Below are 12,073 nucleotides of genomic sequence, written 5' to 3' on the forward strand. Positions count from 1 at the left end.
GACCTGGGCTCTGAGACTCGATGCTGCAGGTTTTTTATTGCAGTGTATATATACCCTGAGAGGCAGTACAGAAATGTGTCCCAACCTGCATGGGACTGTAAACCATTTTTACCCCTTTGCTTGAAGAACCATTATTGTGCTGATTTAGTGAACGGAGATGAAGAACTTGAAAGATGTCCTGTCCAGTATTTGGTCTGACAGATGGTGACTGCAAGATAGGATTTCAGCATGATGTGGAAAACTGAGTGGGGTACCCCATGACTTTGTCATAGAGATGATCAGGACTGTTTCTATTAAAGGTGTATGTATATAAAAATTTAATATTTTTTCCAAAGTCTTTTTATATTGCCCTTATAGAGTCCCATACCTCATATGATTTGAGGTATGTAAAGAAACTCTAATCTGTTCTTAAGCTTTTGCATGTCACACTCTGAGTTTCCATTAATTATTTTTTTAGTTAAGCTTCTCTATATTTTATAACACTGTGTAACTTAGAGAATATACTTTATGTATAATGAATGTTCTTATTATCTTTTGTAGATTTATCAAGAGAGAACCACAGAGAAACCATGGCTAGGGTCATAAGGAAACTACTGCGTAAGTACATTTTTGTGTCTCTCTCATTCCTGTATTCAGTACATCTGCAAAGATTTGCTTTAAACGTTGTCAATCTATTGTGCTTTTAAATCTAATATCAGTATTGTAGAGCAAAGCAAAAAGGCAAAATCTGTTGTTGTGAATTGTATGGCAACATAAATGACACAATGTTTTGAGCTTCACAAGTAGCAAAAATATTTCACTGAGTGTAGTTAACTCTTTGAACTGAGCTTCATATCAGATAACACACTTTTTGTTTCCATTCCAATGGTAGACTATATACTCAACAACTCAGAAGATGATACCAAGTCTTTGTTTCTAATCATAAAGGTATAATAGTAATTTTTATGTGTTTTATTTTAATTTTAATGGGTTGACTTGTTTTACATAATGTAAAACCATTTGTTTCTAGATCATTGGTGATCTCTTACAATTCCAAGGGTCTCACAAGCATGAGTTTGACTCCCGGTGGAAGAGCTTTAACTTAGTGAAGAAGTCAATGGAGAACAGGGTCAGTATCTTGTTTACATAGTTTAGTTAGGGAAAAACAACCTTTTTAAAGTTTTAGTTTTGGCTGTTTTTTGGCCTTTACGGTCTTAATGGAACTTTGCATGCATTCCTAGTGAAATTGATATAAGTTACAGTGGGCTGATGTATCATTAGAATATTTTTGTTACAGTAAGTGCCTTTTTTCAAAAGGTTTTAAAGCACTGTACAAATGTTAGTTAAGTCTCATAACATCCCTTTTTATGTACTGAATATTGATACTATTAATGATAGATCTTTGTTAATTTGCTAGTCACTAGGAAACTACATGCTGGGATTTTTTATTTTTGGTGACTTATCTGCATGGAAATAATACAGTCCTTGGATATTAAATTGCTGCTATTGCTAGCACTTGTGAAGCACTAACGATGTTAGAACCATAGATGCCAATTAAGTTGAGAAGCATATAGGAACCAAACTCTTTTCCCTTAGTTTAAATAATATTTAGCACTTCTCATCAATAGATCTCCAAACACTTCTCAAAAGTCGGTAAACATTAATATCTGCTTCTTGCAGGTTGAGAAATTGAGGCATGGAGAGTTTAAATGAGTTGCCCAATGTTATGAGAAGTGAAATCTAGATTACTGAACATGGCTGCTGAAGTAGAGAGCAGAGAAGGCAATCTTTGAGGTGGTTAGGTCCTCACGCATTTAAAGCAATAAAGATAAGGACCAAGATCTTACATTAGGCCAGCAGCAAATGTACAGCATGATCATTAATGAGAATGTGCTCTTGTCAGTCAAGTCCCCCATAGACACCCACACCAGTAGCATGTTGCTACTGCATCTTAAACCATCTGTAGGTTGCATCTTGTCTTCTGCTTTAGTTCATGAGAGAACAGCCGGAAATATCTTAAGGAGATATTGTTTTGAGGTGGCAAAAGTGTTAGATAGCAGTATGTGACAGATTTGGCAGTTTCCTTGGAAAACCATATTGAATTAAGTTTAAATATTTTGGAGTCCATTGTATTAAAGGAAAAGATTATTGTGGGCCTGCATGGTCATAGATCTGTATTGAACAATGTGGCAAACAAGAATGATCTTTTGGGACAATATCTATGAAGTGGAACCCCTGGGAAATAGCTTGGGGGAGATGAATGCAAATGCCCTTCGCCGATTATGCAGAAACCAAGAGTTTTGAAGCTATGCCCTGAGGAGAAAACCATTATCTGCACCCAAAGATTGAGATCAGAGGCTCAATCTGTATAAAGAAACAGGTTGATCTGCACAATTGGGGTGCTTGTTCTGAGCTGAGGCTGTTATGAACTTGAAGCCACAGAAAAAACCCTTTGGTGAGGTTTGAAAGATTAACTCTAATTGGAGCCCCTCCTGGTGTTGGGAGGGAGGGTGATCTCTGATAAACTAATTAGCATGCACATAGGTTCTTTTATTGTTTTTAATATGTTTTTTCTGTAGTGCTTTCACCTTAAGAATAGATGTGCTTGCTTAGAAATGTCTGTGTGCTAACTTATAACCATGATCAATTATGCTATTTATAGCCTCTGAATAGAAAGCAAAATGCGGACACAGGCCTGTCTACGTAGTCTGGCTTGCTGGGGAATTCACAGTGTAGGCAGGAAACTGTTCAGCCTGAAAAATCCCCTCGTCAAGAGGAAGAGAGATTCAGGTCTTGACCCAATAAAGATTACTGCTCAGGATCCGGGAACCTAGAGTGGGTGCCATTTTTGGACCGCAGAAGGGAAATACAGGCGCAGTTGCCCCAAACTGTGACACAGTTGTTAAATCTGTATTCGAGTGTGTAGTTGCCTAACTCACCCAAGGCTTTCCAACCACTACAGCTATTTCTGTGTTTGAGTAGTGAAGTATTCACCAGGAACCTGAGATTGCATGCTACCTTGATAACTGGGGTTGGGGGCAAATGCACTCAACAGAGGATAAAATCATAGTTTTATTAGTTCTTCAAGAATTCCCCTTTCTTGGATTTCCCTTCCTATCAACAATCACTGCTACTTTCACTGGATTCAGTTAGAGCCAGCTGTTCTTCATCCCCAGAGTGACTCTTTTTCATCCACTTTGTCTCAGTTTAGTTAGTCTCAGTTTAGGTAGGTCTATAGGATGCTGTGGGGGGGAAAGGGTTCTCCCCCTGTGGTCACTGGCACTACCAGCTGCTGTGGCTGACCATGGCAAATCCCTGGGCTTTAAGAACTGCCCACTCTGTCATGCCTCTGAACAGTGAACGCCCGTGTTCTGTCTCAGTTAGGGACTTGTTCTGGAACTCTGTAAAAACTGTAGGTACTTTTCAGAGTGGACCCAGCAATCAAGGGTTGTCTGATGAAGCAGTGATAAGGCCAATCTCTGACCTCAGACTTTAGGCGCCTGGATCCTCAGGAGACTGCTGGCTGTTGAAAACTGCCCTGGCTTCATCATCAAAACCAGCCAAATGCTCACTCAGTCCTCTGGCTTCCTCATCTGGGAAGGAGAGAAATGGATCAGACTCAGAGCGCAAAGAGGTGAAGATCATCCCCCTCCCTGGATCCGACTTCAAGGTTGCATAAGACTGCGGTGCATTTGGACGTTAAGGGTGCCTCAAAACTTAGGAAAAGTTCCCTACGCACGAGAACTCGTACCAGCTGAGTGGACCTAGCCATAATAGAGGTCTCACCTGATGCTGTCGTGGCTGTTTTAGCCTTCTCATTACTGAGGTAGTCAGAAAGAAAGATAGCCCAGTACTGGATAGAAGCCTGACTGCGGTGCTGGTCATTCTGTTGCCCCCAGCACCAGCGCAGTTACTGCCATACCAATCTGTTGGTGATCAAGCACTTTGGACCATGCTGACACGGCTGACACCTGTGCGGCTACTGGAGCTGCATTCACCCTGATGCTGTCCAGATTTCTGGGCCCAGTGACTTTGATGCTTCCACTATCTGGTCAGGTTCCCCTTAGACCCACGGGTTGAGCACCATCCTTCCCAAAGGACTGATTCTGACTCAAAGGAAAGCCATTAGCCATCCCTGGTCAGGTCCTGCTACCCAGCGGTATCAACCTCATCTGGGGGATAAGAGACATGTCCCTGTGGTGGAGGGTGGAACCAACCCAGCCCAGTACTGGGATCACTGAGACCACACATTGTGGGGCCTGGTGCTATATGATCATGGCATGTGGACCCCCTGGGGACTGCAGTACTATCCAGGACCAGCCTCTCCACCACACTCGTGAGGCAAACAATCACCCCTGTGCCAAAGACTGGACCTGTCCCTGCAGAATCCCTGGGACCAGGAGTAGGCGGCTCCAGTGGATCAGATCCAGAGCAAGAGACGGATGGTACTGGCCATGAGCTCTTCTAGATGATACCCTTGTTCCAGAACAGTCAGCTGCCACTCTTGAGGACTAGAAGATTTTCCAAGACCTCATGGGACATGGGTATCAGTGGCCTTAGAGATACCTATGCAGGTGGTGTGGGATATGCCACACAAACTCCTCAATATCCTGTACTTGGTACTGGGACTCATAGTGATCCTGATAAACAAGGGGCTATTGGAGCCCATGAAAGCCTTATGGCAGACACCAGCATCACTGGCACTGACATCCAAATGGACAGCTAGATGGTACCAAGTCCTGGTTATTGGATATGAACAGAGTTCTATTTGCATCCAGTGGCCAATGAGCAATCCCATTAGAGCAGCCAGAAATTGACCTCTAAAGATGAGACGGTGAAGCACCTAAAACACGGTGGCCAGAAATCCTACTCCACTTCGAGCTTCCTGATGAGGATCTTGAACTACCAGGTGGTCTTGGCAAAATGCGACCACATCAGCTGCCTGTATCTTACAGCTGTTTGAGAGGCTGCCACACGATTTCAGGGGTGACTTCCAGGCCAGCCTGGCAAAAGGTCATGTGGTGGCCAGAACTGCGTTGTAGGCAGCTTTGGACATACAGGCACTGCTTCCAGGGCGATGGCAACAACAGTTGCAATGCGCCACTCCTCCTGGCTGGCCTCGGCAGGCATATCTGAAGAATTTCAAACAGTTATTGAGGACCTGCCACTTGAGGGCTGCTCACTTTTCCACAAGAAGACTGATGAAGCAATGAGATCTGTCACAGGGTCCACTCACCATAGATGGTGCCTCCTCCTGGCCATTCAGGGACTAGCTCTTCTCATTCACTGCCTATGATGGGACCCCGGGGTGCAACCTGGAGTCTAGTATCCCTCTCATTCTGTGATGCTGTGTCAAGCCACAAACCTTTTGCAGGTATTGCATTTACACAAACATCCACAGGCAGGGAAACTCCCAACTGAGTTACATTAATGCTTTCTCAGCCACTCATGAACCAACAATAGAGAGGCACCAGCCAATTCCCCCCAGTTCCTCAGCCTTGCACCCCAGAACTGTACGGTCTAGCACTGGTCAGAATCCTGGTCAGTGTAAGTTCATACCCTAGTCCGCCTCTCCCTCGATGTGGAGAGGACACACGCTAGCCTTTGTAAACTGAGCTGATATTTCCCAAGCACTTCAACCAAAACACACAGTTTTATGTAAAATATGAAACAGATTTATTAGCTACAGAAAGGTTAATTTTAGGTAATTAGAAGTAGCAAATGTAGAGATCTAAGTTGGTTACCTAAGAAATAAAAATAAATTTGTAGTCTTGAGTTCTACAAACTAAACAGGATCCCTTCCCTTGTTCAAAGTCTGTTCTACAGGTGTTGAGTTGGGCAGGGGGAGTGGCCAAATGATGATGTCACTTTCCCTCTTTTATAGTTTCTTCCAGGTTGCTGGAAAGATTGTTTGACATGGGGAATCGGGCAGTCCAAATTGGTCAAGCAGTCTCCATTGTCTACATGTTCTCTCTGAGAAGTCATCTGGGATAGCCACTGGGAGAGTGGATTCCCTTTAATGAGCCATCAGCATGCCTGGCTACTCCATTGTTATACCTGAAAGGCTAGTTGTGGGTGTTTCAACCTCACAACATATTTCAGTAACACACACATAGCAAAACTTCATAACTTCACATCCAATGATACCACATACAATCCAACAGGATATTATTATTCAACAGATCAAGACTTTTAAAATGATACTTCACAAGGCATATTTTGGACGAAACGTATCATAATCATATCACCATTGTGAATATGGGGGTTCCAAGGTGCTGCTTTGAGGTACAACGTGTTGCACTGCCCCTATGATACCAATTCCCCAGTGGCTGGTAAGGGAACCTGGGCCTGCCCTCTACTCCAAGTTCCAGCTCAGGGACCCTCTAATCAGCAGCCAAGGTCTGCACCTTCCTGAACCTTGCTGCCTTTTCCCTGAGCCCTTTCCTTACCTTCTGGCTCTCCACCCTTCACTTGGTTTGCCAGCCCCACAACTCCCTCCTCCCAGAGAGTAACTGTAGGCTTCTTGCCTATATAGCCCCAAACACACCTCCATTCTCCCAGGGAGTGACTGCAGACTACTTCCCTGCAGCCTTTCTCTGCTGTATAGAAGCCCCTCCGGTTCCTGCACAGGTGAGTTTCCCCTAATTATAGCTTTCCTCTCCGCCTGAATTCTCCCAGCTTGCAGCCTAATAGGTTAATGGTCCTGGGGATCTATATCCTGGCCTCCAGAAGAAGGCGCTTCAGACCCCAACCCTATCCATGACAGTTGTTCTTCCAGTATAGGCCATCTGAGCCCCTAGGTCGCAAGATTGCCTAGGTTGCAGGCAGAGGCCCTTGAGAAGAAAGTCTGTTTCGGGGGTAGGGGGATCTACCTCTCAGTTGCACCACCCTGCTTCAGCACCGACTAGGCAGCAGATTTGACTCCGTGCCCAAGGACAACATACTATTCCTTCCACAATCATTGCCCTCCATTCCTTTCAGCAAACATCTGGCTCACTTCCAACAGGCCTGGTCCAGCATCAGACTGCTGGGTATTGGAGGTGGTCCAGAGAGGCCACACAGTTCAGTTCTTCTCCCTTCTCCACAACTAACGTTCTTCCCCATCCCCCTTCAAAGACCTGTCCTACGAATGTCTGCTTTGACAAGAGATGCAGTCCCATCTTGTTTTGGATGCTATGCAGGAGGTTTCCCCTCAGTAGAAGGGAAAGGGGTTCTATACAAGGTACTTACTTAGTCCCAAAAAGATGGGGTTTCATCCAGTGTTAGACCTCAGACCACTGAACACCTATAACAAGAAACACAGGTTCAAGATGGTCTCCCTTGGCATCAGTTATCCCCTCCCTAAATCAGTAAGACTGTTATGTTGCCCTTGACCTCAAGGATGCAAAGTTTCACAGTGCAATACACCTAATGCACAAGTCCTTCCTCAGGTTTGTGTTGAACAACAATCATTACCAATTCTGGGTTTTGTCCTATGGGCTCTCTGTGGTGTCCCATGTGATGGTGGCCTATCTGAAAAAGATGAATATCCAGGTGTTTCCATAATTAGATCGGGGTTCTCTTTTGGTGGCCTCAGAGTGGCTCTCCTATTTGGTGACTCTGATATTTTTTCCTAAAATACTTGGGAGCTGGAGCTTGAAGCCCTGTGTCCAGATCCTGAAGCCCCACAGACGGGAGACGGTGCCTGGGGATGGAGCCCAAAGCCATGTGGCTGGAACCTGGGGCCTGCTGCCATGCACCCGGAGCCCTTCAGCCCCATCGCCCCCACCTCCGCAGGTCTGAAGCACAAATCCTGAGCCCCACTGCCCCTGGGAAGTTGGGGAACTCACTGCCTGCCTACTCCTCCAGCGTTGTGCCCCAGGTGTCTCCGGAGGGGGGCAGGGTCCAACCCCTTCTGGCAACCCCAGCAACCAACACCAAGGTGGTGCATCCAGGAGCAACAGGGAGGGGCTGCTATTTTGCCACTCCCCCCCCCCCCCCCCCCCCCCAATCACTGCCCAGGAGGCTGTGGCTGCAAGAAAAGCCCCTGGTGGCCACATTTGAGAAAGGCTGACTTAGATGACTGGCTCGTCAGGGACCACTCAGAATCTAAGGTCTGGATCAGAATCATGTTCATTTGCCAGCTGTTCACCTGCTGATGAATAAGAAGAAATCCATTTTCATAGGGATAACTTCATAATCTCACCCAGAATTCATAAGCTGTACAGATGGACACACCAAAATCATCAGACACTGTTACCTTTCAAATAATAGGAAAAATAACTTGAATAGTATCTTTTATTCAAATATTTACTAAGGATTTTGAGTTGTATATTTTTCTTTTTCTTGCTCTACTCAAAAATGTTGTGTGTTCTCTTCTGATTCTTCAGAGGAATTTGTGCAATATTCTATTTTTAGAATTATGCTGACATCTGCTATTCTGATGCACAAACAAGGATGTAAACAAAGAGTCGTGTTAGTTTCAAACTCCAGTAGATACAAAAGGGAAGAAGTTTGCTAAACAGTAGAGTACTTTCTTAGCCTCTTAAAGGGCATAATGAATTAAAAATGCTTCATAATCCTGCCTATTGGACTGGAAGATAAGGATGCAGTAAATTACTATATATAGGCAGTCTCCCATCTTCCACATGGGTTTTGTTTGTAACACAATGGCAACAACACTATTAACCTCTTGATATTAGATTGATCAGAAATTCCATCTAAGATCCTAAAGCCATATTTTCACTAGAGATTTTCTGAAAGTTTCACATCCTTGCTCTAGCACTGATGCTGTTCCCCTGTGGTAAAGCAGTAATGGGAGATGTAATAAGTGTGATATATAGAAGTACTGATAAATACCAAGGCATAAAGACAAAATACACAAGTAAACAAATGACGGAAACCAGATTTTTGCTCTTAAATGTGGAGATAGTCACAACGCTATGCAAAGGGGTGCTTTACATGGGGCTGTATGCAAGCACCAGCCCATGAGAATGGTTGAAAAGGTGATGTTGAAACTTCAAAATGCAAGAGTATTACCAGTTTTGCATGCAAGCCGAGGGTTTTGGCAGGTCTGACTTGATAGGAAGTGAAAAATTGTTCACCTTTTAAGTCCCTTTTTTTAGTACATATGTTTAAGTGAGTTTCCTTTGGGATTGCCTCGTCACCTTAGGTATACCAAAGGCTCATGTCTCAGATTTTTGAAGATGTGGATAGTGTGGCAGAACTTGATTATCAGCTGCTGATGGGCAAAAATAAACACCACAATGAGACTGAGCAATGTTACCAAAGAAGATAATCTTAAATTGACCATAAACAAATACCAGATTTCTTTGACTAAAGTTAGTTATGAAGGGCACATGCTAAGTTCAGCTGGGCACGAGATATAAACTTTTATGTATTGAGGCATAAGCCAGCTTCAAATTGCTGAGGGGTTAGGGAAAAATCTTTAAGAAAGTTGGGGGCAGTTGTACAAATATCTAAGCAAATTCATGCCATGATTAACACTGTGTAATAAAGAAGTGACATACAAGAGTGCTGTATGAGAGTGATCATTATTTCTTATCTCCAGACATATGACATGGGTCAAGGTTACAGTTTCACTCCATCACATGACGTGGATCAATATCCACTGACACCAGTTGTCACTGTGGCAGAAGTTTTTTTAAAAATCCTTTGTATAACTGCAGCCCAACAGTCAGAATGTCTCACTGTAGAACCCGCTGATAATATATATTGTGTACAGAAAACATAAGAGGTGAGAGTTCATATTTACATTGCTAAAGTTAGCTTTGAGATCTGAACCAAATTACTCTGATTTTTTCCTTGCAGCTTCAAGGAAAGAAGCAGCATATTAGAGCCTTGCTAATTGACAGAGTCATGTTGCAGCATGAGGTAATGTACATTTCTGTACTACCAATTTTTACTTGCAGCTATACTAGGAAACGTTAATCTGTAACATCTTATTTAACAAAAAGCATTCTCAATCTCTACAATAACTTTCCGCTCTTAGATTTGTAAAATTGCAAATAGAGCCTGTGTCTAATTGGGATTTTTCTACTTCCTTTAGCTGAGAACTCTAACTGTTGAAGGCTGTGAATATAAAAATATACACCAAGACATGATTAGGGATCTTCTGTGTTTGTCTACAAGTTCCTATGGTCAGGTAAGAATATTTCTTCTGTGCTAAAGTAATTCAGTCATCAGTTACATTTATTGAGTTTATTTTCAACTTGATATTTGCAGTGAAATGTAATATAGCTTTTAATTCGTTGGTAGAATTCAGTGTCACAGTATCTTTGTTTTTTATTTCCGTTTCAGTAATGTATGAAACATTTTAATTACTCACATAATTCTTTCCAGGGCTCTGTCCAATCCTGGTTAGGCCCAAAATTTGACTGATTTTTTTGAAATTTGCAAAAGTGTGTTTTGTCCTATGAATTAAAGACTTACTGAAGTCAATAGCAGCTGCACTCACTCATCCAAAACCAGAATTGGGACCATAGAATCTTTTGAGTTATTTATTAAACTTTAATCTCATTTGTATTAAGTGCTTAGCAAATGTGCCAGATTGACAGTTGTGGAAACTGAAGTCTTCAGGTCACGGAACAGATGCATCCCATGGCAAGACAAATGCACTGACTCACCTTCCTAAGACCTGCACTTTAGTAATTGAAGGGAACTAGGATATCACTGCTTTGTGTATTCTTTTGTGTACTTGTAGATCTGTGGTAATGCTTATCTTTCTACAGGTCAGAAGTAAAGCTCAGCAAGCATTCTTCACAGCACTGGGAACATACAACTTTTGTTGCAGAGATATCATTCCTTTGGTTTTGGAGTTTTTGCGGCCAGACCGACACGATGTTACTCAGCAGCAGTTTAAAGTATTGTCTCAGTTACTTAATTTCAGATCTGTCTTCAGTTTGTGTGTAAGATTTTAATGGTTAAAATACATGTGGTATGGTGTAAAGATTTTATTAGCATAACTTTGGGATGGTTGAATTACTCATGGTTAGCTAACCCTAAAGTGACTTAGGCAGTCATCCCAAAAAAGTGCTCATAAAAAATATTTTTATACCATACGCCACCTTCATGAATATACCCCATTTCATCAGGATCTCAGGAATTATGAATGCTTTATGCTAATAGCTGTTCACTTTTATATCCTAATTAAAACAAAAAAAAATAGTACAAAGCAATAAAATCTCAGCAGACTGTTCTTAGTTCAGTAGTTTTTTTAGCAACCGTAGTAGAGCAAGGAAGGAAGAACAAAGAGCTGATCAACAAAATGTTATGCTAAGGCTATGTGTGCACTGCCCCACAATTCAGGCTACAGGGGTGTGAATAGCAGTGCGCACCATTAGTGTAATCCTGTATGAAGAGAATTACATTAATGCGAACTAGGAACCTTTTTTTGTGTGCCTGCGGTGTCCACACAACGGAGTTACAGCGCAACACTTTGATGCTCACTTCTGTTCATGCCATTCATAGGCCGAATTGCAGGGCAGTGTAGACAAGCCTAAGAAACACAAGTTTGTAATTTAAACTACCATAAATAGGTTTGTAGAAAGGCCAGGTGTTTGTTTATTCATTGTGGTCATTGAAATGTGTTCTGTGGAAATAGTTCCCTCACAACCATTCTATGAAAGAGAAATCCAATTAGTCAATTAATCAGCACTACTTGCACACACTACTGAAATAAATATTTAATATGTCAGAATTGTGTGGAATATCTTGTATATATTAGAGATAAACTGGATGGTTTAATCTCAGTTCATGTTACAATTTAATAATTTGTACAATGCAGAGCAACGAATTTTTATTTTATATGAATGACTGCTTTATATAACTTTTAATATTACAACTCTTGTTTACTGTAGGGTGCCTTGTATTGTCTTCTTGGAAACCACAGTGGAGTATGCCTGGCAAATCTTCATGATTGGGACTGTATTGTACAGACATGGCCAGCAATTGTTTCTTCTGGACTTAGCAAAGCTATGTCTCTGGAAAAGCCATCTATAGTGAGACTCTTTGATGACCTAGCAGAAAAGATCCACAGACAGTATGAAACAATTGGATTGGACTTTTCAGTAAGCAAAAAAATTACTTAAAAGCT

General features: G+C 42.3%; 1 protein-coding gene across 4 annotated transcripts in view; it reads left to right on the plus strand.

Moving 5' to 3' along the window:
- Positions 1-12,073, plus strand: part of PSME4 (proteasome activator subunit 4) — a 218,513-nt gene that overhangs the window by 116,945 nt on the left and 89,495 nt on the right. For all 4 annotated transcript variants that reach the window (XM_073339167.2, XM_073339165.2, XM_073339166.2 and 1 more), the window contains 7 exons: positions 541-597; positions 872-927; positions 1,010-1,108; positions 9,790-9,852; positions 10,028-10,123; positions 10,710-10,841; positions 11,838-12,047. In XM_073339167.2, coding sequence (XP_073195268.2) covers positions 541-597; positions 872-927; positions 1,010-1,108; positions 9,790-9,852; positions 10,028-10,123; positions 10,710-10,841; positions 11,838-12,047 — 713 coding nt within the window. The remainder of the gene's footprint in view (positions 1-540; positions 598-871; positions 928-1,009; positions 1,109-9,789; positions 9,853-10,027; positions 10,124-10,709; positions 10,842-11,837; positions 12,048-12,073) is intronic.

The sequence above is a fragment of the Lepidochelys kempii genome, chromosome 3 (assembly GCF_965140285.1).
Source record: "Lepidochelys kempii isolate rLepKem1 chromosome 3, rLepKem1.hap1, whole genome shotgun sequence".
NCBI lineage: Eukaryota > Metazoa > Chordata > Testudines > Cheloniidae > Lepidochelys > Lepidochelys kempii.